General features: G+C 41.3%; 1 protein-coding gene across 4 annotated transcripts in view; it reads left to right on the top strand.

Moving 5' to 3' along the window:
- The first annotated feature begins 929 nt into the window (after nucleotides 1–929).
- arhgef4 (Rho guanine nucleotide exchange factor (GEF) 4) overlaps nucleotides 930–26,870 on the top strand; it is a 64,165-nt gene continuing 38,224 nt past the window's right edge. The window contains exons 1-2 of one of the 4 annotated variants that reach the window (XM_032551210.1): nucleotides 930–1,233; nucleotides 1,472–1,741. In XM_032551210.1, coding sequence (XP_032407101.1) covers nucleotides 1,146–1,233; nucleotides 1,472–1,741 — 358 coding nt within the window. In that variant the 5' untranslated portion in view covers nucleotides 930–1,145. The remainder of the gene's footprint in view (nucleotides 1,234–1,471; nucleotides 1,742–26,870) is intronic. The other 3 variants (XM_032551211.1, XM_032551208.1, XM_032551207.1) reach the window with 3 other exon arrangements.

The following is a 26,870-nucleotide window of genomic DNA, read 5'->3' as shown; positions in this document are numbered from 1 at the left end:
CCTTTGGAGGGCCAGAGGCTCAAAGTTAAAAAGGGCCACATTCAACAAGATCTTAAAACACTGTAGAACAACATAGCAACAACCCATAATAACCAATAATCTAATATTTAATCAGCTCATACTGTATCATTGTCATCATGTGGGGACGATGCAAAGCAAATATAGTCTATGTTTCCCTGATAGGTATACAGTTGCTGTTCCTGCTGCTGACAGAGCTGGAGGGCTGTGTTGATGTGAAACTGTAGGTGTTAAACAAACCAGAGGAGAAAAGTTTGCTGGTTATGAAGCATGTTATGAAATAAGCAAATTTGCTGCTATTTTACTAAATAAGCCCTACTACTTCTGTTTAACCTCCAACAACTTAGCTGCAGACTGCTTTAAAGATCAAAAAGGCTCAGAGGGGTTAACTCTACATTATTGTTCTATGTTGACACCTCTGAGATCTAGAATTATTAGACTGAGATATCAAGGCAAAGAAAACTCAGTAGCTGCTGGTCGGGCCCTTCAGACATTCAGGGGCCCCTATTATGGTTGAATTTCAACACGGACCATAGATCTAAACCTGTAGCATTCATTTATTGAGAATGACAATGTTATTACATTTTATTTAATGCATTCAGCAGAGAAAAAATTCATAATTAAAAGCTTCAATTAGTTAAGGTCAAAACTGAAATATAAGTTTCTATATTGGACTATAGATTTGTACATCTGACTCTAGAGCACAGGTCTCAAACTCCAGTCCTCAAGGGCCAGTGTCCTGCAGTTTTTAGATGTGCCACAGGTACAAAACACTGGAATGAAATGGCTTAATGACCTCCTCCTTGTGTAGATCAGTTCTCCAGAGCCTTAATGACCTAATTATTCTATTCAGGTGGTGCAGCAGAGGCACATCTAAAAGTTGCAGGGCAGTGGCCCTTGAGGACTGGAGTTAGACACCCCTGCACTAGAGCAGTCATGCCTCACCAGTCATGAGCCCTACCGCACATCACTGGTCATTGTATGTCCTGCGTTTGTGAGCCAGTCTTTCTGTCAGGCAAGCAGTTCTGTCGAGCAACACAAATCCCCCTGCGGGACCCCTAATGATTTCAGCTTGTGTGAGAGAGGGAGCGTGCATGCGAGACAGAGCTTTGTGAGGAAATGAAGGCATGCAGATCAATTTGCACAGAGAAAAGGAGATGCAGCAACGGAGGGAAAGGGCGCAGCTGAAAGTGCAGGGAGTGACAGGGAGGAGAGGTATGCTGCTACGACTCTCCTGTTCTTTGTATAGGAGGAGACATCAGCAGGTTGATCGCAGAGGCTTATCACAACAAATAGTATAGCAGATCTCAGACCAGCCACCTCCCCATCCTCTTCCTCCTCCTCTGCTTCAATCTCTTTCTCTTGGGAAAGGGAAACCTCCTGCATCTCTTTATTTTCCCTAAGTTCTCATTGCGAACTTCTGTTCCCCCCTCTCTGTTGTGCATCCTCACAGGGATGCGGACACAGCAGGGCTTGGAAAGGGGCGAGCCCCTGCCTGGGGACAGCCGTGGAAGCATCGGCAGCGGCAGCTCTGGACTGTCACCGGGGTCCCAGTCTGACAGAGGGAGCCCGGTGAGCCCTGTAATGGATGGCATGGTGGACGGAGGTCTTGGTGTGGGTGCATGTATGGGTGGAGACAGAGGAGGGGGAGACAGCTTGGGCAGCACTTTGAGGGGGGTCCTGTCTCGCTATTGGAGCTCGGAGAGTCTGCACTCCACCACAGGTAAGGGTCTTGCGTACATGACGCGGTTACAATGTCCCTTTACTGCAGACAAGCAATTTCCAGATAAAATTTTTCCTCTGATGTACGCTCTGCACTTAATTTGACCTCTGTATTAGAATGACGACCTTCTGTGAGGTTGCCTTCATCATTTTATAGAGTGTGAGGTACCCTGTATGCGTTTTACTCACTGCAAGGGAAGGGAATGTGCTCATGTTTAGACTGTGCTGACTATAGAAAGAGCCAGAAAGTATCTCAAGCATCCCTTGTAAACACAGTGCTGAACTCTGGCTGCAGATTTCTCCTCTGAGTATTGTCAGTGAGGCTCCCCCAGTCAGTTTTTTTCATTCTATTGCATCTTAGCTCACTTTATTTTGCTAGTTTAGCAACCATCAAAGACAAAGATTCACACACAGACTGTGGAGAATGTGCAGTCCAACAGACCTATAAGAAACATGAACATCAATTAGATTTTTAGATTAATAAAAATAGGATTTCTCACAATACTTAATATAGTTCTCTTCAATTCAACACAGATCTTTTTCATACATTCAGATTTTCTCCTATACAACAGCACTTTTTTCACTTTGATATGTTTTTTTTTCTTTTTACTTTCAATAACATTATTCCTCTTAAAAATATCTTTGACATCAGAAAGGGAAATCAGAGCTGATCACAGCTCAGCTCTGGTTGTAGTTCTCAGTTATTGACTGCAGTCTACAACCAGTTCTGATAGGAGAGGAGGAGGTGGAGCTTGTGCAGACTTATAAATATCTTGGTCTGTGGCTGGACAAGCTGGACTGGACAAGCAACACCAAGCAGCTTTATAAGAAGGCTCAGATCAGGATGTAGAGATCCTTTAACATCTGTGGAAAACTGCTGGGGTTGTTTTACCAGTCTGTTATTGCCAGCGTCCTGTAATGTGCTGGCGTGGAAGCATTTCTATGGCAGACCTTTCCAAGCTGGAGAAACAAGCCAGACAGATTGGTTCAGTGGTTGGTACAAGGCTGGACTCTCTGGCAGCAGTGGCAGAGGAGAACCCTACAGAAACCCAAGGCTATTATAGACAACACCAGCCAGGAAAGCAGGTTCAGTGGAAGATTGCTTCTTCCAAAGTACAGGACCAACAGACTGAGGAACTACACTGCCTGGCCAAAAAAAAAGTCGCCACCAAAAAATGGTCACACTCTCTAATATTTTGTTGGACCGCCTTTAGCTTTGATTACAGCCCGCATTCGCTGTGGCATTGTTTCAATAAGCTTCTGCAGTGTCACAAGATTTATTTCCATCCAGTGTTGCATTAATCTTTCACCAAGATCTTGTACTGATGATGGGAGAGTCTGACCACTGCACAAAGCCTTCTCCAGCACATCCCAAAGATTATCAATGGGGTTAAGGTCTGGACTCTGTGGTGGCCAATCCATGTGTGAAAAAGATGTCTCATGCTCCCTGAACCACTCTTTCACAATGTGAGCCCCATGAATCCTGGCATTGTCATCTTGGAATATGCCCGTTCCATTTGGGAAGACAAAATCCATTGATGGAATAACCTGGTCATTCAGTATATTCAGGTAGTCAGCTGACCTCATTCTTTGGGCACACAATGTTGCTGAACCTAGACCTGACCAACTGCAGCAACCCCAGATCATAGCACTGCCCCCACAGGCTTGTACAGTAGGCACTAGGCATGATGGGTGCATCACTTCACCTGCCTCTCTTCTTACCCTGATGCGCCCATCACTCTGGAACAGGGTAAATCTGGACTCATCAGACCACATGACCCTCTTCCATTCCTCCAGAGTCCAATCTTTATGCTCCCTAGCAAACTGAAGCCTTTTTTTCTGGTTAGAGGTTTTCTTAAGGCTACACAGCTGTTCAATCCCAACCCCTTGAGTTCCCTTCGCATTGTGCGTGTGGAAATGCTTTTGCGTTCACAATTAAACATACTCCTGAGTTCTGCTGTTGTTTTTCTTCGATTTGATTTGACCAAACGTTTAAGTAATCGCCGATCACGATCATTCAGGATTTTTTTCCGACCACATTTCTTCCTGGAAGACGATGGTTCCCCACCATCCTTCCAGTTTTTAATGATGCGTTGGACAGTTCTTAACCCAATTCTAGTAGTTTCTGCAATCTCCTTAGATGTTTTCTCTGCTTGATGCATGCCAATGATTTGACCCTTCTTAAACAGACTAACGTCTTTTCCACAACCACAGGATGTGTCTTTTGCCATGGTTGTTTAAGAAATGAGGAGTTACTCATTGCATCAGCTGGGGTTAAATAACTTGTTGCCAGCTGAAAGATAATCGCCTATGCAGTACTTATCCAATAGGAGGCTTGTACCTATTTGCTTAGTTAAATCCAGGTGGCGACTTTTTTTTTGGCCAGGCAGTGTATACATATCTTGGTCGGTGGATGCGGATGCAATGAAAGTCTTCAACTCCTCACTGGAGGTTGGAAGGAGGGCTAACAGGAGTACAACAGAAACAGAAGGACTACAGGGTTGGGCTGTTAATGTACTAAAAATAAAAACTAAATCCCATTAATTGACGTATTTGATGTACTGTTTTATGTATTGGTGCTGTGTGGGAGATGGGAACTACAGTTTCCCTGAAGGTAAATCCCAAAAGGATTCAAACACTCTTATATATATCATCAAACTCTCTCACGTATACCATTAAATTAGCTTATATATTCCAATATGTTCTCAAATATAAGCCTTTCACACTCCATTTGTCCCTGAAGGAAAGTCTATACTGTTAAAAAAGTTAAATATTGTAAATAAAATAGTTGATTAAAATGTAAAATCAACTAAAATGATTTTTTTATTAATTTTATTAATCAAATTTTCTAAACAAACTTTTCATTTAGTTTTTATTTGCTTGCAGAAAAGGTGCTTAGATAAAACTGTTGTGAAATTATGAGAAGTGTTTGAGAAGAAACTTCTCAAACACTTTGCAGTTTACCTCTTCATTTAAAAAAAAATCTTTCTTGACGCATTTTGGTTATTGCCTGCAAAATCACCTTTTGCCAGCTCCTACTGAAGTTGATTTTAGTAAACACAATGCAAATAGTACAAACATTCATATTATTGTCATTGCACAAAAAACTTAAGTGAAATGTCATGGCTTGGCCACTGGAGCACACACAGAAACACAAGTGTGCCTATGATTACATAATAAACAAATAATAATGTTTTGCTAAATATATATAACATAGTATTTTTCAAACAGTCTCAGACAGTTTTAGTGATGGGATTGTTGAGCAATGTGATGCCCAGTGGGAGACAACTATTTCTGAGCCTGGCTGTTCCTCAGCGGATGCTACAGGCTCTCCTGCCAGACAGCAACCAGATGAACAGACCATGGAGAGGATGGGTGGAATCAGAGAGGATCTGGTTTGCTCTGGCTACGCAACGACTGTGTGCAATGTTCTGGATAGGGAGGAGTGGAGTTCCAATGAAACTCTCCGCTGTCTTCACTTCTCTTCAGGTGTCCAAAAACACGTGTCCCTGAATCGATAATTATTTTCTCAAAAGTTGTAATAGTTGACTCAGGTTGAAGTGGAGACACATCTAGAAATTGAAGGACACTGACCCTAGAGAACTGGAAGTGATGACCCCTGTCGTACAGGCATCCAGACTTAAGGTCAATGGGTTATTAATGACTCCCTCACCCCACTAGGCCACAGCATTGACCAAGGTGCTGCTGCTGTTCCACTAACAGACTTATTCTTGACACAGACAGGTTTAAAATGCAGAGCAGTGCTTGAATGTGAGTGAAAGGTGGTTTGTGCAAATAAGCATAAATAAAATGTGACTTTGAGCCAGCATCAGACTCATCTGCTGTTGTGGTTGATGGTAAAGTTTGACAGCTCTGAGGTCTAGGTGCAAAAAAGAACTAATATGACCTCTTAATAAACTTTCACAAATTAAATACAGGTTTTATGGTTCACAAACTATGTTATAAATGTCATGCTATTAATGAAGAGTAATCTAGTCCATGTTTGAAGAATCAACATTTTTTAATTTTTAAACTAGAGCAGATTAAAGACCTGCAAGATAGTGAGAAAAAAGGTGGAATTGCCCTTTAGCCTTTACCTGAAGTAGCAAGCGAAAGTCAACTTCACCTTCATGTCTGAAGAGCCGTTTAACTTCAGCAGCAGATGGAGTGTCCAATGCTGGCTCGTATTTAACATTTCAGATACTGCTCATACTACTGTAGAAGCATTTACAACAGGGGTGTCCAAAGTCGGTCCTGGAGGACCGAGAGAACTAAAACGGCATCCTGCATGTTTTAGTTCTCTCCCTGGTTAATGCACCTGGATCTAATGATGGCTTGTTAGATGGCCTAAGAAGAACACTGACATGCTGAAAAGGTTGTTGGTACTACCAGGGACAGAACTAAAACGTGCAGGATGCCGCCCCTCCAGGACCAACTTTGGGCACCCCTGATTTACAATATTATTTAAAAGACTCATTGCTTCTTTGAGGGGCTTCTTCTAAGCCATTTTCTCTTAAGCCCAGGCATGTCAATGTCCATGACAACCCGACTTCTTTATTACAGGCGTCCTATCAGAAACTGGGAATTCAAGATAACATCTGTTTTGATCAAGATAATTTCCGTTTTGATCAAACTCTCTCACAAATACAAATATACTCGTTCACACAGACTATACGCATTCACACAAACCACTATTCAATCTCACATTCACAACCAAGCCCTCCTATATTTAGTGATATTCTCATATTCTCTTATTCATTCTCACATTTACTATCACATTGTCAAAAATTTTTTAGCTACATAAATGGAGATAATGGTTGTAAATTTTTTGTAGAAATTTAAACTACAATCAATTTAATTTAGAACTACAATAAATTCAAAAATGAAACATAAAGACATTTATTGAGGGATAAAATCATTACATCTCTGCCTCACAAGAAGTTTCATTATGCTTTATTATTGTAAATATAGATTAAATATTTAAGTAAATATTGATATATTTAAGTTTATTTCAAACAGCAATTTTTCGTTTTTGTTTGGTAGTACTATGCATAAGAGAGTTAATTTGTATATGTAAAAGAGTTTTATGGTACATGCAAGAGAGTTTTATGGCATATGTATAAAAGTTTGATGGTACCGTATATGTGTGAGGTTTGATAGTATAAGTAAGATATTCTAATGGTATATGTAAGAGGTTCCATGTAAATCTCTGATACACCTGACAACTGCAGAGTCAATTCAGTATTTCTGTAGATGACAGAAGTCGGACTTGTGTTGAAAGTCTGAAGTGTAGTGAATGAAAAGGAATGGTGAGTGCAGTCCCTTGTGCTCCTGGGTTGCTGACCACCTGGTTAGACACACAGTCCTTCAGTCTCACAAATTGTGGTCTGTTTGTAAGGTAGTCCAAGATCCAGGTGATTGTTGAGGCTTCCATCTGTGTCTTCTGGAGTTTTTGACAAGGCAAATCAGGCTGAATTGTGTTAGATGCACTGGAGAAATCAAAGAACCTGATCTTCACAGTGCTGCTCGCTTTGTCTATATGTTGAAGCAGACGTATGATGGCATCGTCAACTCCAACTCTGCTGCAGACGGGGGTCCTGATACGTGCTTGTCTGCTTATTCAGGTGGGCCAACAGGAGTTTCTCCAGGATTTTGTTAGGGCAACAGGTTTATAGTGATTGATGAGTTTTCTTCAGTACTGGAACCAGACAGGATGTCTTCCACAACATTGGAACCTTGTCTTAGGTCAGGCTAAGGCAGCAGAGCTGGATTCATTTTTGAGGTGGGGGGGCCATGTGGGTGTTTCGTCACCTCTGCTACACACTTTGAAAGTTCAATTGACATGATGGCACGTGTCAATCAATTCAATGAGTTTGTCTCAATTTGTCCCGAAGTAAACACCCCTTACCTGAAGGACAAAGTTGTCGGGCTGCCATGCGCTGCGGTCTGGCTATTGATTTACTGATTGCTTGCTATTAAATGCGCTGCGGGAACATGCACAAGGCACGCTTTACCCAGCATTTAGAGGGTGGTGTAGACTTTATTCCATTTTCAATACTGGAGTCTGGAAAAAATGTAAAAATTGATAAATGCCTGCAGCCAACCTCACAAACCAGCTGAATACAGTGATCAACAGCATTAAAACAACATGTTCACATGAAGGTTTTGTTATCATTATATCATATGCTTAATGGTTAAATCAAACATCAATGTGTCATGCTTGGTCCAAAACAATACATATGTGCTGCTTCTACAAATGGGTACAGCTTGTTTGGAAAGCGCTGATTTGTTTTTTAAATGTCAGAATTGTTTGTCAATTTTGAATTGACAAACATTTCATCACTTTATCAAATGACAATAAACAAGTGAGATAGGAAAATCTTCAGTTTGAATTCAGTTGCATAATAATTCGGCACACTAGTAGTTGCCCAATAATTGTGCACACATAGATATTGTCCTAAGAAAGCCAAAATCTCACTTTTACTGTCAGGACTCTGGGATTTTGTTTTTAGCGTGTTTCTCTTTTTATCTGTTTATTTCTGGTTCACTTTAGTTTTACCTTTCAGGGTCATTCTAGTTTCATTATTTATTTTTTCCTTATTTCAGTCCCTCATAGTGTTTCTAGTTATGTTTATTTCTTAGTTATTTCGAGACTCAAGGTTCAGTTGTTCTTATATCTCTGACTCTGTAGGTTCTTTTCATGTGTTTTTGTGTTAATTAGTTCCTGTGTTGTCCCGTCTTCCCCTTGATTGCTCCAGCTGTCCGTTGTTTCCCTTGATTATCTTCCCTGTGTATTTAAACCCACCTGTGTCTCTTGTTCACCTTGGATCCTAGTCTTCAGTCATGATACAAGAATGATGATGATGATGATGGCGGCGGCCCGTGTAATTAATAATGAACACGTTCTGAGATATTTTAGTAATAATTGTTCATTTCAACAGAAAACGTAATAAGTAAGGGAAAACAAATAAAACAGAAAACAGCTATTGATACAATTTAAAAGTGACTACACACATCTTTAATAAATAATATCAGGGACAGTTGTTGCCAAAATTTGGAAATGTTCAACATATGATTGCAATAATGTTAGGGTTGTGTAGTTAAGGTTTGCCGTTAGTAATTACTTCAAATTAACTTATTGCACTACAACCCTGTTAAGGTGTCCATGCTTTATGTTAAATTATTCTGTATATGTACATCTGTATGGTAAACTTACTGTCAGTAAATTGGTTTTCATAGAGTTAAGAATAAATCATACATTTTCTATAATTTGCTTGTACTTGTGGGGTTTGTAATCGAAAGAAGAAAAAAAAACAGTGGCTGGTGAAGCGAAGCTCTCGATTTACCGGTCGATCTACGTTCCCACCCTCATCTATGGTCATGAGCTTTGGGTCATGATCAAAAGAACGAGATCGTGGATACAAGCGGCCGAAATGGGTTTTCTCTGTAGGGTGGCTGGGCTCTCCCTTAGAGATAGGGTGAGAAGCTCAGTCATCCGGGAGGGACTCAGAGTAGAGCCGCTGCTCCTTCACATCGAGAGGAGCCAGTTGAGGTGGCTCGGGCATCTGGTCAGGATGCCTCCTGGACGCCTCCCTGGTGAGGTGTTCTGGGCACGTCCCACCGGGAGGAGGCCCCGGGGAAGACTCAGGACACGCTGGAGGGACTATGTCTCTCGGCTGGCCTGGGAACGCCTCGGGATTCCCCCAGAAGAGCTGGAAGAAGTGGCCGGGGAGAGGGAAGTCTGGGCCTCCCTTCTGAAGCTGCTACCCCCGCGACCCGATCCCGGATAAGCGGAAGAAGATGGATGGATGGATGGATGGATGGATGGATGGATGGATGGCTGGTAAAATGTCTGAGTGGCCGGTAAAAAAATTTTCTCCACCAGCCACAATGGCTGGTGGAGAAAATTTTTAATTTCCACCCCTGAATTTCCCCTCATGTCTTTGTCTCTTTCCAGTTTGTCATGTTTTTTTATTTGTGTTAGAATTATTTCCAGCTCCTTTATGTTACTTCTGTTAAGTTGCACAAAATTCGAGACCAAACTTCAGCTTTAAAAGAGAACAAACACAGCTTTAATTAACATTTGCAAATGGAGAAAACATACAAAGCTCACATCTCAGTGAGAATCGGATGAGTTCTGACTTGGGGCTGAACGTCCCCTCATTTACATAGGATACATCACACATTACGTAGCCACACCCCCTTGCTCAAGTGTCAGGCAAAAATCTATACCTTACTTATCTGTAAGTTTCAGTTGAGCAGGGTTGCATACACATTCACAATTCAACTTTAGGCGTTATCCAAAAAGCCTCTCTGCTGATGGCTAAACAGATACTAGTAACTGAACTTCTACAAACTAGGCTTATCACCTTAGCCATGTCTCACATTTCTAACCGCTGAACACCCTGTTCTTAACTTATTTGAAGAGGGTCAGAAGAGCATATGTCCTGTTGAGCTGCAACTGAGTGCAAACCTTTTAATAAAAACATCATAAAGTGTACATTCAAATTTATTTAAACATTGTTACAAAATTTTTCCTTCACTCTTTTGTGTTCCCCTGTATATCTATGTAGTTTTCCTGTGCCACCTTCTCCCCACCACTCAGTCTGGCTCCTGATTTTCTCTAACTCTCTACCTCCCAGTATTTAAGCCTCTGATTCTCTCAGATTGCTTATCAGATCCTCATATCTACTTACTAGTGATGGCCAGACAACACAGAAACCTCGGCACATGCGCCGAGCAGACAAGATGAAACCCCGTGTCGATGTGTGTATCACTTTAAGGAAAACCACGTGACCGATACAGTTCCCGTGTCGCTTGGATGTGACTGAGCCAAATTGTATTGATGAGGGAGAAACTGTGTCGACACGTTTGTGGGTTTTGTTGGATGAGATACTTTGTGTTCTTTGCTTTGTGTTGGTTTTTGGCTCGTATTTGAATACCGGCATGGATCAACAGAAGAAGAGGAAGTTTTGGATCATTTTGATCTTATCATGGAAAATAATTATTATTCCGTTCTCATTTCTACTTTTGATCATTTTTCTTTCGGATTATTCAAATTCCTTTCCATGGATATTTGAGTTAGTTTACATGGATTAACTTTTATTTATATTGTAGGTGAAAAATGTAGGATTTGCTCCCAAGTATTGCCTTACTGTAACCAGAGCACTTCCACAATGCTGAAGCATCAAGGTGCCCGGCTTGAGGGGGAGGAACCGGTTAACACTCCTGTCTTTATTGAATTTGCCTGCAATGACTTTCTAAATCCAGCAGATGTCACTGTAAGTGACAAGGCAACACAACACAGTGTCGACACAGTTTGGGAAATGTGCCACAGACCCAGTGAGGTCTCATCTGTCCATCACTGCTACTTACCTCAGTCTTTCCATGTGTCTCCTGGTTTGATCTTTTTGATTTACTTTTGTTGTTACCTTGGATTTTATATTTTTTGTAACTGCCCATCATTATTTCAACCATTCTTCATTAAATCAAAGAACTCAGCTGCTGCCTCCTCTGTGAATTTGGGTCTACACTTCAGTAATCAACATCATGACATGCACGATCGCTGTGTGTCAGGTTCTGGGTAAATAACATTAGAGCTGCCGTCCATTAGTCTTTTCAACCGTCAATAAAGCTGAGTTATAAAAGACAAACTAAGCTTGTCCATTCCACAGTAACATGTCCTGGATGACACGATGTTGTTCACAAACACTGTTAATCCACTTCCCTTTCTTTTCTTGCTGCTCTTTAAATATCTGTCTGCTCGTATAGTCAGGAAGCCAAGCAGAGAGATGTTGGAGTCGGGGATAGAATCCTGCAGTCATGTCTCCGTAAAACACATAATACTGCATTCCTTATACTCTTGCTGAGTTCTAGTTAGGACTTTTTTCAAACAACCCAGATCAAGAGTATCTAGTTTATATACTTTAGATCAACATTATTAGATTTCTTTTCTTCTTTTGCTCTTTCCTTTGGTTTGTTGTTTGTATTTCTTTTTAATTCAAATAAAGCTTTGTTGCTGAAAATGTGCTATGTAAATAAAATTACCTTACCTTTTATTTTTTTATTTCACCAGGTAAACCCCTTGAAATCTAGATCTCATTTTTAGGAGGGACCTGGGCACCCTGTTGCTATGGTTATGGTTCCCCAACAGGTATAATGTTTCTGTTTCTGCTGCTGACAGTCCTGGAGGTCTGAGTTGATCTGAGACTGTAGCTGTTAAACAGACCAGAGGAGAGAAGGTAAAAGGTCATGAAGTTATGAAATAAGCAAAATTGTTGCCATTTTACTAATTAAGCCCTAATAATATCTATTTAACCTCTAGAACAACCTGGCTGCAGACTGAGTTATAGATAAAAAAGCTGAACTTTATAAAAGTTTTGGATGTTGCACCTCTGAGATCTAGAATTATTAGACAGAGATATCAAAGTAAAGAAAACTCAGTAGCTACTGGTAGGGGCCTCCAGACATTCAAGGGCCCCTAGAAATGGTCTAATTGTAACACAGACCATAGATCTAAAGCTGTAGTATCATTTATAGAGAATGACAATGTTGTTAAATTTTATTTAATGCATTCAGCTGAGAATTTTTTTTTGTACATTTAGGATTTAATTAGGAAGTTTACTTTGTAAAAGTTTAAAGGATCATCTTGATAATTTGATTGTTGTGTTACCATGGTTACAATATGGTGTTATCTTTGTGTTTGAGTGGGATTTGTTTACAAATACATCACAGTAAATAATCAATAATCAGTGATTGATTTTAAACTCAGCCAATAAACCTGGTCTCCCTCTCACAGATTCACCTTATCGATATTTAAACATGTTAGTGATGCTGAAGTTCTTAGTAGGACGGATTTCAGGGGGTGGGGGTGGGGTCTGTCTAAGGTCCCATATTACCTTGGGCCGGCCCTGCATGAACAGCTGCTGCAATGCGCATCTCTGGAATCTACCTGGAATCTACCTGGAATTCCCTGGTGGCTCCTATGCCAGTCCACTGATGCTTTGGGGACATTTTGGTTAATTTAATTGTGGCATGTTTGGCTTTTTGCTGCGGTTCTAATTATTGCTCCAGTATTTTCTCTGATCTTTATTTTGTGAACTCTAAATGCTCTGGGCCGAATCTTCCTTTAACACTTGAGGTTCTGCAATAACTTCTATTTACAACCGCTCACCTCCAGCCCAGATCCCATCAGCAGCGGCTTTAACCCGCCTGGTAGAAACGTTAAGGAGAAGCAGAGAGAACAGTCAGCAGGTGGTACCAGGTGGTACCGGGACTTTGAGTACTCGTGATGACAGTAGCAGTACCATGTCTTATAGCAGGATGTCTGATATGAAGACAGACATTCTTTCTATCTGTCGGTGGGACCGACTCAGACTGCCTGTAGCGAACCGGGTATTTAGCAGAATGATTAAGTGAAAGTCAGACGTTTTCTCTGCAGCCGAAGCATTTATGTTTAGGGGCGAGGAGGGTTTTTTCCACTATTGCGAGGACAATTATGAAAATATAAATAGAAACAGTTTTTCTAACGTCAACATCAGACCTACGTTTTTATTCAGAAAACAAGGTAAAAAAAAAAAAAAAAAAATATATATATATATATATATATATATTGTTGTTGCGCAACACCCCCCCCCTCCTTTCTGTCTCTACTGTCTCACTCTCTGCTTCCTCTTCTGAGAGGGGAGATGTGCTACCAGCTCTCCTTCTAACGGGTTAATTGAGTTTCCTAAATCTGCTGGGATTTACCCTGTCCAGAACTGAAGTAAACTCTGTTTAAGCTGGTTTCGAGAAACGATTCGCCTGGTTTTCTGACGGCCTACATCCAGGTGTCCCACCCTTCTTCCCCCTGTGAATTAGCCAGACTGAGCAGCCTACAGCCAACTAGTTTCACAGAGCACACCTGTTAACGGTCGCTCGTTCTCTATTTTACAACTTGCATTTGTTATTGAACCAGGTAGGTTTTAGTGACTCGGGCGAGTCCCAAGGATGACGTTTTAAATTTGGGCTACCAGCAACCTAAAAACATTTTAAACTTTTTCCTCTCCAGAATCAAACATCACAGCTATTTTACAACCATCAAAGAACTTTAAGGTGACTCATTAACTGAATGTCCACAACATCTTTTAGATTTTCTTTATGCTAAATATTTTATTAATAAGGCATTTTTGCAAGGGTCAGTACAGCTTAATTCAGTAGCAGAAATAATCAAATAAGTAAAATCAATCATCTAGTCTGTCTTTCCCTACTGCTGATACTAAGAACTAAAAAAAAGGGAACCTTTGAGAGAGACGGACGGAGTTTGGCGTTTCGAACCCCAGACCTGGCTTGATGATGAAGAAGGTGCTGCAGCAGGAGGAAGATGTTGATCGGCGAAGGCAGGAATCTCTGTGATGATTGAAGATGAAGAAGGTGCTGCAGCAGGAGGAAGATGTTGATCGGCGAAGGCAGGAATCTCTGTAGGTCTGATGAGCTTCTTCTCCGCATGGATGGTGAGGTCACACAGGACTTGGTGCTGGCAGGAAAAAAGGCACCAGTTCTTCTTCTTTGTCTTTGTCTTTGTCTTCATCTTTGTCTTTGGGGTCTGAACCCAGCCGATGAGAGAAGTGCGATTTGAAGCCACAGATTGTGGGCCAGACGGGTTGGTCTCCATGAGAAGGACAGTCTTCGGCTCCGTGGCCCCGGCTCTTCTTCAGCTGCAGAGTTCTTTGTCCATCTCTTGGCTCGAAGCTGCCCGGAGGATCCAACAAAAGGTTCCTCTTTTGCACCCACCTTTTATAGGGTTTCTGACTGCTCAGACAGATGATCTCATATCCATCACTGTCTTACAGACATTTCCTGATGTCTGTGCTAATGTCTCAGGGTTGCTCAACCTCCTATGTCCCGACATTATGTCCTGATGTCTGCTGCCTGCACAACCTTTCACCTAAATAAGGCGTTGATCATCTCTGCTCTCCTGTTAGTTCCCCTTTTTCCCTTAACCGTTCACCTTTCACCTACTATCTACCTACAACATATTAGTGATGTTTAATTGCAGTTACACCTTTTACACCATTTCAAGTTCAATGTCAAAATCACATTTATATCACATTTATTTTCTTTAGCTTCTCTGATCTAGCATTCATTTATAATTTTATAACCATAACTTATATCACATTTATTTTCTTCAGCTTCTCTGATTTATCATTCATTTATGATTTTATAACCATAACTTATTAATTATACTTATTATAATCCTAATGTGAGTTATTACAGATGTTTTTCTGAAAAGAAACCAAGAATAATACATGATTCTAATTATTTAATACTAAAGTTACAGTTACTTGTTTTTCTTGTAAGTGTTTCCACAAATGTTCGTGTAAATATTATTACAAGTAAACCAATATTAATATAAATATTTTACTTTGAATCTTATCAAATTACTCAAAATGTTTAGATTTAATTCTTTAAAACTTTCATGCTTTAAAATAAGAAATAGTCTCAGCTATATTTATAAATCTGCAGGCTGGAAACTTCCTCTTTTTCCAGGAAACCTGCTTTTCCTGTTTAATGACTCTCTCTGACTGACTATGATTTCTTATGATTAGATAGAAAAAAGTAGAATTAAAGCAAAGTTTGCATGAGACAAAAACAACACACACAACCAGATTCATTTTATTGACACCTAAGTATACTGCTGGGCCTTGAAGTCACTTGAGTGATTCATTTTAAAGATAACTTTATTTATTATTACTGTTAAACTAAAATCTCCAGCATGGGGAAGTGGGATGAGCTCGGATTTTCTTGACCATATTCTTGCCCATAATTTTATAGTTAGAGGGCACAGATCCGCCCCCCTCCTCCTCACCATGGACCCGGTGTCTGAACAACATGGAGGAAGAGAAACTGAGTCATTATTAGACTGAGGGCAGCCAGACTAGTTTATTTTGCTAAATTATGATATTTAGCTAATCATTATTGCTGAGGGGCACAAGCAGGCCTTCTGATGTACAGATAAAAAAATAAATAAATAAAAATAATAATAAAAAAACAACTCAAAAAGGGCACTAGGGGCATCAAGGATAAAAGGGGCAGGGGCTCAAGCCCCCTTCACTCACTCTTCCCCCCCTTCTGCACGTGCCTGCCAACTGGCATAAAAAGAAGAAGCGCTCAGTGTTTGCTGAAGTAAACATGGATGCTAATGGTGGAGCATAGCTAACACCAGGGGTGGGCAATCCTGGTCCTCGAGGGCCAGGGTCCTGCAAATCGTAGATATCTCCCTGGTCCAACACACTTGAATCCAATAGCTGAATCACCTCCTAAGTGCAGTCAAGTTCTCCAGAGTCCTGCTAATGACCTCATTATTTGACTCAGGTGTGTTGAAGTAGAGGCACATCTAAAAGTTGCAGGAGACCGGCCCTTGAAGCCTGGAGCTGCCCACCCCTGCACTAGCCGATTAAAAATCGTAGGTAGAACGGGTTCGATCGTAGAGTGTGAGGTTTCACTCAAGGACATTCCAATTCCAGATATGACATATCGTTTATGACATGTTCCAGATAAAAGTTTAGATGGATGTCGGGGTCTTGGTGTATTTGCAGTGGTCTGATACTCCTTCCATTTCAATATAATAATAATAATAATAATAATACATTTTATTTGTAATGCACCTTACATTTCAAAGAAATCTCAAAGTGCTACAGAGACGAAAATAGATTATAAAACTTACAATAAAACATACAATAATACATCTCACACCAAATAGTAACAAATTAAAACTTACAATTTAAAAAGCTAACAAATCTAAAAAGCCTGTTTAAAAAGGTGTGTCTTAAGACCTTTTTTGAAGGCCTCCACACCTTGTGGGGCTCTCAGAGACTCTGGGAGGACATTCCAAAGCCGCGGAGCTACTGCCTGAAAGGCCCTGTCTCCCATGGTGGCAAGCTTGGTCTTTGGTTGATGCAGGCAGTGAGAGGAGGTGGAACGAAGGCTTCGAGAGGTGGCATGTGGTATGAGGAGTTCATTGAGGTAAGCAGGGGCAGTGCCGTGGATGCATTGATAGGTGAGCAAACAGAGTTTGTAATGAATTCTTTGTTTGATCAGTAGCCAGTGGAGTGCTTTGAGGGCAGGAGTGATATGGTCATATTTATGCCTCCTCATCAGTACCCGGGCAGCACAGTTCTGGATGTGCTGTAGCTTTTTTAGGTTTTTTCCAGGAATCCCGACGAGGAGGGCATTACAATAATCCAACCTGGAGGAGATAAAGGCATGGATCAACCTCTCAGCATCCGGTTGGGAGAGGGAGGAGCGGAGTCTGGCGATGTTTTTAAGATGAAGAAAGGAAACTTTACAAAGGTGACGGATATGGGTATTAAAGGTGAAGTTAGAATGAAGCCTAACTCCAAGGTTTGTAACGGAGGTGGAAAGGGGGATGTTATGGCCAAATATTGAGATACTGCGGAGAGGTGAAGACTGGGTTTGATGAGGGGTGCCAAAAAGGATTGCATCCGTTTTATTGCTGTTGAATTGAAGAGAGTTGTCAATCATCCAAGCCTTTATCTCCTCCAGACAAAGCTGAAGTGAGGACGGGAGAACTGTGGGGGAAGTGGAGTCCATTTTCATGTACAGTTGTGTGTCATCGGCGTAACAGTGGAAGGAAACCTTGTGTTTATTGATTATTTGACCAAGGGGGAGCATGTAGATGGTAAAAAGGGTAGGCCCGAGGACTGACCCTTGCGGAACTCCACAAGTCACAGTATGAGTTGAAGATTTACAGTGATCCAGGGAAACATATTCAGTTCTATTGGTGAGATGTGATTGAAACCATTTGAGCGTTGTGCCCGAAAGTCCAATTTCTGACTGTAACCTGTTGAGAAGGATGGTGTGGTTCACTGTGTTGAATGCAGCCGATAGGTCAAGGAGGAGGAGGAGAGAGGGTGAGCCCTGGTCCGCAGTCATGAGCAAATCGTTCATAACGCGGACCAGGGCTGTCTCTGTACTGTGAGCTATGCGGAAACCAGACTGAAACTTTTCATAGAAGTTATGGTTATGGATGTGATGATGAAGTTGGGCTGCAACAACTTTCTCCAGAACTTTGGATATAAACGGTAAATTGGAAACAGGTCTATAGTGGGCCAGGATATTGGGGTCAAGTGAGGGTTTTTTCAGAATGACTGCAGTTTTAAGGGCTGGGGGAACCTGACTAGATTGCAATGACTGATTAATGATGGTTGTGATTAACGGACTGATGACTGAAATGCTTGACTTAAGTAGTGTTGTGGGGAGAGGATCTAGCACACAGGTGGAGGTTTTCATGCTTTTTACGATCCTCTCCACCTCAGACTGGGTGACATCGGAGAAAACTGAAAATGTGCTGGGTGGTATGGGGAGAGTGCTGCCAGCTTGAGATGAGGCTATTGCAGGGAAAACAGACTGGATTGATGTCACCTTTTTAATAAAAAAGCCCATGAATCTGTTACAGTGATCTATACTGGTGTCAGTCTGTGTGTGTGTTGAAGGTTTAACCAGAGAGTTTATTTCAGAGAATAACTGTTTGGAATTCCCACTACTGTTCGAAATTATTAGGGAGAAGTAACGGGATCTTGCTGTGGTGAGTGCTCTGGAATATGTCTTTTGGTGTTCGCGGTAAGCTTGTTTGTGAACCATCATGCCACTGGCAGTATACTGCCGTTCCAGGGCACGACCTGCAGTTTTCATTTTACGGAGTTCAGGTGTATACCATGGGGCTGATCTGGAGAAAGTAACTGACCTAGTTTTAACCGGTGCATGGATATCAAGAATACTGCGAAGACTGGAATTGTAGTGGTTGACAGATTCATTGATAGAAGTAAATTTTGTGCTTAGTGAGATATCCTGGATATCCTGGTTGAAGAGGGTGGAATCTATTGCCTTTAAATTTCTGAACTGGATTTGGCGTTCTGTTTTCATGTATGTCTTTGTTAATGGCAGAGTCATGGAAATTAATTTATGATCAGACACCCCCAAGTCTTCAACTAGCAGGTTGGAGATGGGAGCATTGTCCGTGATTACTAAATCCAGAGTGTGACCTTTTGTGTGTGTAGGTACTGAAACGTGTTGTGTGAGATGTAAACAGTCCAGAAGTTCAAGAAATTCTGCGGCAAAACAGTTATTAGATGAATGAATATGAATGTTGAAGTCCCCCAGGATAGCCGTATTTTGGGATGTAGCACAAAGTGATGTCAGAAGATCTTGCAGTTCCATAATAAATCCAGTGTTGAGTTTTGGAGGGCGGTAAATGAGGAGCATCAAAATTGTTTCTTTTTGGAGTTTGCAATTGAAAAGATGGCTCTCAAATGTTATCAGGTCTGGCAGTGGAAGTGGGGTTACAGGTAGATCCTTGCGATGGAAGACAGCCAGCCCTCCACCACGTCCCGTGGTCCTTGCTTTCTCCAGATATGTATAGCCTGGTGGACAAGCTTCGTTTAATGCCATATATGAACTAGGTTTGTGCCAGGTTTCAGTGAGGCACAAAATGTCAACTTTTTTATCACATATATGATCAAAAATAAAGCTGGTCTTATTACCAAGTGATTGAGTGTTGAATAGTTCTATTTTTAATTCGGAATTGGGCTTTACCTTTGGGAAAGTGCGGAGTAGGCGAAAATCCACCCCGCGTTTTCCCTGTCGCCACTGATTTCCTTTATTGTTTCTTGTGTTGGCCGTCTTCCGATGACGTAGCCCATGACGCATGAAATGTGCGCCAGGGAGATGTAGCCGGTGAATGTGGTGTGGTCCTGTTGTGAAGCTGGGTGAGTATTCTCCGTGTTCATGGTAGAATGACGATCCGTGGGAGGAATTGAGTGGATGGCGGTAAGGTCTCCCAGACCAGAGGCCGACCGGAGCGGTGTGAAGATGTCGTGTCCGCGCGGAATGGAGGTGCAGGGGGGCCAGCGCCGTGCTCAGCTTGACCCAAGAAGACGCACTGCTCTCAGACTCCTGTGGCCCCGTCCCGTTGATGTCCTCGTTCATTCCAGGCACGGCTGAGCTCAGAGGCTAGCTTTTCTCTGGGGACGAGCTTCAGCGCAGTGTGTTCAAACCTCAGGAAGTCAGTCAGTAAGCTGTGGGCGCGCCACCCAGCAGCTCTCACCATTCTCTAGTTTTCCTAATATGCAGGCTCCTTTTTCTCAAGCTGGTGATGTCTGGAAAGCCTAAACCAGGGGTGGGCAACTCCAGGCCTCGAGGGCCGGTCTCCTGCAACTTTTAGATGCATCTTTACTTCAACACACCTGAGTCAAATAATGAGGTCGTTAGCAGAACACTGGAGAACCTGACTGCACTTAGGAGGTGATTCAGCTATTGGATTCAAGTGTGTTGGACCAGAGAGACGTCTAAGAGTTGCAGGACACCGGCCCTCGAGGACCAGGATTGCCCACCCCTGGCCTAAACCATGCAGGTTACACGAACAAAGCAGCAGCACTTCATGCCTTATGCTTTGCTAATGTACCAAGTATGATCACTTGCTCAGTGCTCCTTCAGATGTTTAAAGCTTGGGAAATCTTTTTGTATCCAAATCCAGCTTTAAACTTCTCTACAACAGTATCTGGGACCTGCCTGGTGTTCCTTGGTCTTCATGATGCTCTCTGAGCTTTAAACACAACCTGAGACGATCACAGTTCAGGTGCGTTTATACGGGGACTTGATTACACACAGGTGGATTCCATTTATCATCATCAGTCATTTAGGACAACATTGGATCATTCAGAGATCCTCACTGAACCTCTGGAGTGAGTTTGCTGCACTGAAAGTAAAGGGGCCGAATAATATTGCACGCCCCACTTTGCAGTTTATTATTTGTTAAAAAAATGTAAAATATCCAATAAATTTCATTCCACCTCACGACCAGGTGCGGCAGGCCCTGGAGGAACAGGCAGAGTGTCTCCTTCTTAGAGCTGGCAACAGAAGATCTGCTCTCCGTGAAGACAACGCCAAGCTAAAAGACAACGTGACTGACCTGGAGAGCCGCAGCAGACGGCAGAACATCTGCGTCCTCGGTCTGCCTGAAGACACTGAAAGTGGACGCCTACCTCATTTTATCTCCAACCAAAGTAATTTCCCTGCTGGGATGAATAAAGTACTTCTATTCTCTGTGAGCTATTTGAGAAAGATGAGCTCCCGTCTCTAGGGCGCACCGCTCTCTGGCAGCTAAACGGCCCGCAGGACGTCCACCTCGCCCGGTGATCCTGCATCGATACCTGACCAAAGACCTCATCACTCGGGAAGCCAGGAGGAGAGGGAAGCTCGACTACAGAGGTGCATCTCTTCCTATTGTGGAGGACTACAGCCCAGACGTCCTGGCCCAATGTGCAGAGTATAAGGAGATCATGGCGGAGCTCTACAAGCGGGGCTGGAAGCCGGCTCTTCTCTTCCCATACCATCTCTGCTAGGTCTGTCGCGATAAACGGTAAATCGATTAATCGTACAATAAATTAAAACTATCGACGTCATTTTAATTATCAGCATTATCGTCTCTTCCGGCCTTTTTCTCTTTCTGTTGATGACACCGAATGAAAAAAGGCTCAACTCCGGTGCTCTCCACTAACCCCCCTCATTTTACTTAGTGTAAAGCCCAGCGCACACGAGCTGTCAGCCGATTGTCGGCCCATTTTCAAAACCTGACAGATCACACATTAGCCGACAGAAATCCTAGGTATAACGGTTCGATCGGGTTCGGTCCTGCCGTGTGGTGTCCAACAATGAGCACAAAATAATGGCTACAAGTTCAGTGAACTAATTTTAAAACCAGGCATTAATCAATGCTTTACTACAATCTACCTGCAATGCATGTGGCTAGTGTCAGCGTAAAGTCCTGACTGAATGAAAATCATTATAACCTATTTACGTCACGTTAACAAAGAACAGCTGAAAAGTTACCGGGTTTATCAACTGCAGTAGCAATTTCGCTCCAACTCCTCCCCTTGTCATTTCTATATTCTTTGCATGTTGAATAAACATTAATGTTGTTTCCACATATCATCTCCAATGTCCGCTGGACTTCGTGTTGCGTCGTGTCAGCTGTTTGGGATTCCCCAACGTAATTTCCCCTCAGAAAGCGCGGAGGAGAATCCGCGCTTTCTGATTGGCTGCCTGTCACATTCAACAGGCTGCGTTAAAGCTCCCAGTCGGGAAAACCCCTGATTTAGATCGGAGCGGCAACGATGATCTACCATAACACACCACACAATCTTAGAAAGACCAACGTGCTAAGATTGTTGTAAGGTGAAAAATAGCAGCAAAAAATCATGTAGTGTGAATTATTGCATCAGGTAGTCGATGTGCCCATTTTCTCTATTTAAATCTAATTATTACTGAAGGGCAACATAATATACAGACTTCATAATCTGCACTCTTTAGGTTGAATGCAGTATTTATTTCCACTTTGGCTTTATGTTGTTTAGTTTTTTTTTTCAAGTGAGTTTTTTGTTAATGGAGACTGAGAATCCATTTTATTTTTGTTTTTGGTTGTTTTGTTTATTTTGTTTATCAGTTCCAGTGTTTAGTGTTCTTTTGAAAATAAAGTGTATCTATCTTTGGCAGGAAATCGCCTGCATTATTACATCATTTCCATTAAATCAGTGTAAAAAGATCTTCAAACAATATTATCGTTTATCGCAATAATTTTTGAGACAATTAATCGCTGAGCAAAATTTGCTATCGTGACAGGCCTAATCTCCGCATTACGCAATACATGGGTGCCAAAAAATTTCTCGGTTCGGCAGAGGAGGAACAACAGTTCATCAAGAGGCTTCCAAAACCACAGGAATAAAGGAGCAATGTTCTACCGAGGGCTGACTCCAGAAACACAGGAGGGCTGCTTTTCCTCAGGGCGCAGCAGGTACTGTAAATATAGCCTATTGTCATATTACCTTATTTCCAATGGACTTATTCTGTCCATCCTTTTGGTTGGTATTTGACTTTATGAGTGGAAGGGTAGCTCCATTAATACCTGTTTGTTATGTCCCAACAGTGTCCGGGGCCTCTTACCATGCCATTTCTTGTGGTTGCTTTAAATTTTATTACATTACTACTTTTCTATAGTGTTCGTGGAGGCCAGTAAAGTGTGTCTCAAAAATCTATATCATTGTGGGGTTCTACACCTACTCCATGCCCACTAGGAGCAGTAGTTAGTTTGCTATAGGTAGTTCTGTTTTTTTCTGATTCCGAGGTTGTTAGTTACTGGAAGATTGGATCTCTGAGAATGTTAATTTTGAAGAGCTTGCTGCCACATTGTTGATTTTTGTCTGGCAGCTGTTTATGTTTGGGGGGGCTAAGGTCACGGCCAGGGGTCTCGCAGGGTACTGTAACTTTTCTTCACCTCTTTTGTTTCAATCTCTGCCTGCTATACTGCTACCGCATCATCAAAGTAAGGTAACACACAAACTCTGAAATCATATGCCAGCATTTAAATTTTTTAAGTTGGATTGTCAAAGGTTTAAAGCACCGAGTGAAGAGAAGGAAGGTTTTTCCATATTAAACGATTTAATACAGATGTGGCGTTTCTGCAGGAGACTCGCATCAGGAGTTCAGACGGGGGTCGTCTCCTGGCATGTTGGGGTTACAATGTTTTCACTCCCATTTTCAGGTTAAGGCACGAGGGGTCTCCATACTGATCAGCCAATTATCCGTTTGAGGCAGATAATGTGGTGGCTGATAAACATGGCAGATTTATTATAGTAAGTGGGAAACTGCACGGCACTCTGGTCGCCCTGGTCAATGTTTATGCTCCCAATACAGATGATGAGAATTTTTTTAAACAACTATTTTTTTCCCTACTTGACCTCAATAAATACTCACTGGTCCTAGGGGGCGATTTCAACTGTTGGCTGGACCCAGCTTTGGACTGCTCAACCCTTAAAAGTTATGCCATAAGCAAGTCTGCATCTGTCATCCAAACCTTTCTATCCGAGTACGGGCTGTGTGATGTGTGGCGTACTTTAAATCCTGACAAGAGGGAGTACTCATACTTCTCACATGTACACAAAACTTATTCAAGAATTGATTATTTTATTACAGATACTAAATGGCTGCAGCAGATCCGTTCCTGTGACTATCAAAGCATCGTTATTTCAGACCTCGCCCCACTCACTCTGTCCCTGTTCCTTCCTCACCTCCCCTACGAACTGGACCATGGTGTTTCAATTCAACCCTGCTGTCTAATGAAAACTTTGTAAAGTTTATTTAAGATGAGATACTCTTTCCAAGAGACCTCCAGCCTTGTGGTATGGGATGCCTTTAAGGCCTACATCAGAGGGCAGATTATTGCCTATTCAGCCAAAATAAAAAAACAGGCCACCTATGAACAGAACAACCTAATTCAACAAATCAAAGAGGTTGATGTAAAATATGCTCTGAATCAGTGTCCTGAACTGTTCAAAAGATATGTTGAACTTAAAACAACATAATGAGTCTCTGCATGACTCATTAGTCTTGATTTTAATCAGGGTGTCAATTTGACACTGAACAGTATACGTGTTTCAAGTTCAATTATAAAGATCACCCATTGAAAAAAAATGCAAAATGTAATATAAAAAAAATTGACTAAAAATCAATTTCAAGGAAATTATTTTGTTTGTAGGTTATTTTCAGTGGAGATAAAAAATGTAAATTCCATTTTCTATGTCCAAATGAGTAAATACATTGTCTTCATTGATCCTTTATTTGTGAGAAATAAAAAAAACATCATTGCACAAATATTTATTGAAATGGTTAGTATTGGAGTTAATCAGATACAACAATATTTGTAAGGAATTTTTTGGTTTCTGACACTATTGCATGATGAAACACTCCACGGGTCAAATTGACCCAGGAACATTATTGCTGTACCTCACAAACAAACATAACAGGAGGGTTAACCTAACCTTAACAAAAGCTTAATTTTCCATGCATCAGGCCTTCGATCTCCTAACCCTAGCTTCAAAATGCTAGTGAAATGCAGGAAAAGGTCCTAAATAGGACAGATAAACGAGTATAAACACACCCTCGCACACAGCCAACTGTCCTCATCTCTGAGGCAGGAAGCAGTGATGGGAAGAGGGAAAAGTGTCTAAAAGCATCTATCATAAAAAAACTACACACTGGGCTCTGCAGAAAATGGGTCGCCTTTATATGGCATGCCAAGCCTGAGGCGTCTGTTTTCCTACTTAAGTTGGAGTTGAAGCTCAGACCACAAATACATAAGCTACACTAAGTTCCATCAGACTGTATTTAATAAAAACATAAATATGCAGACAACAATTGAATTCTTCTACATAAATGTTAGATAATATTTTGGAAAAGTGGGATGTTGTGGTGGTGCAGCTGTAAAGCATTTAACACATACAGTACATTGTACCTGTCACATCTCTTGTTTGGCAAAGAAACTACCACATTTTACCCCTCTTTTCCGCCGTGCTCCCATATTAGTATTTTTCCATAAATGTCTCATATTATAACAATAACGACCCATATCTTCGAGTCAGTAGTCTTCCACAACCTCTCCCCCTCTCCCCCGCCACTCCACTCCCTCGCACTCCCATTTTCCTACCCATCTAACATCTAAAAATAAATTTCACTTACTTTTAAATACAAAGCTTGAGAGGTATGATTTACAGAGGCCTTAGTTCTCCATGCAGCCGTTACGGGGGAGTCCTAGCACGATGACCTTTGCCCCATGTCTTCCTCCTCTCTCATAACCCACTCCCCTGCCTGGAGACTGTGAAATATAGGTGACTAGAGCTGGGAAATAACTTTAAAAAAATTAAATTAAAATTGGAGAAAAACTGACATACATTTTAATCAGCTCAGTTTCAAAGATAAATAATACTTCATTTATAACAGTAATGCACAGCTGTTCAATTTAATTCAAAAATAATCCTGATGCAAAATTAAATGTTGTTGTAACTAATATCAATTCAAATTCTTCTAAGATGTTATGCTTGATGTTATTAGACTAGTAGGTTTAGGCTTTAGTAGTGCGATGATACTGTATGTGTGTGATTAATTCAAATTTTCCTCCATAACATCTCTTTCTATCATTATGATGTAATTATCATCATCATCAGGTGTGGATAGTGATAGTCCATCCGATATATTATTGGCAGTTTCAGTATAGTGTTGGAAATGTTATAGCCTGCCAAATATTGCAATCAAACAGTCATTTACAGTTGCAATAGTGCACTCATTGATATTGCACTCATTGATATTGCAATGATAATTGCCACTGGTATAACTACATAAACTCAGCAATAAGATATGGACATAGACAGACTTTATTGTAATTCAGCTGTAAATTTATAATGTATAAATTTTTTATATTTATTGAGCAAAATTTTAATTTCAATCAAATTTCTTTATTTAACTTAGTTCATTTATCAGAGGGATAGGGTCGTGATTTTAGTAATCACATGTTTATAAGAGCGATATTCTGTTGTCCTTCCATCAAAGGGGGCAGCAATAAAACACTTTTTTCTGCTTTGACATGATCACAGCACTGCCAAAACATATGTACAAAAATCCTCAATAAAACATAAAATATTTGAAAATCAGGCACCAGACAAGTGAATCACAGCACTTGTGATTCACTTGGTAGCGGTGAAGCTACCACCGCTGATGCAGTACTTCAGCCTGATGCGGTGAAGCTACCAGAAGCAGGAGAAACCTGCAGGGGGGTAAATGCCCAGGCCCTGACGGGTACCCTTGTGAGTTTTCTACAATATTTTGGGACAAACTTTCTCCACTACTTTTAGAGGTATACAATGAATCTTTGACCTCTGGGTGTCTACCTCAGACCATTAATCAGGCACTTATTACTTTACTTGCTAAAAAAGGCAAAGACCCTCAACTCTGTTCTTCCTATCGCCCGATAAGTTTACTTAATGTTGACTGTAAATTGCTAGCAAAAACAATAGCACTAAGACTGGAAACAGTGCTTCCCACTGTGGTTGGGATAGGGTCAGACCGGCTTTGTACAAAATAGGAACTCCTTTTCCAACATAAGACGACTCTTTAATGTAATATACAGCCCACCCTCTGCCAGTACTCAAGAAGTTGTGATATCTTTGGATGTCGAAAAGGCCTTTGACAGAGTCGAATGGCCATATTTATTCTACTTGATTACAAAATTTGACTTTGGGGAAAAT

This window comes from Xiphophorus hellerii, chromosome 21 (assembly GCF_003331165.1).
Source record: "Xiphophorus hellerii strain 12219 chromosome 21, Xiphophorus_hellerii-4.1, whole genome shotgun sequence".
Classification (NCBI taxonomy): domain Eukaryota; kingdom Metazoa; phylum Chordata; class Actinopteri; order Cyprinodontiformes; family Poeciliidae; genus Xiphophorus; species Xiphophorus hellerii.
This window is presented reverse-complemented; position numbering and strand designations above follow the sequence as displayed.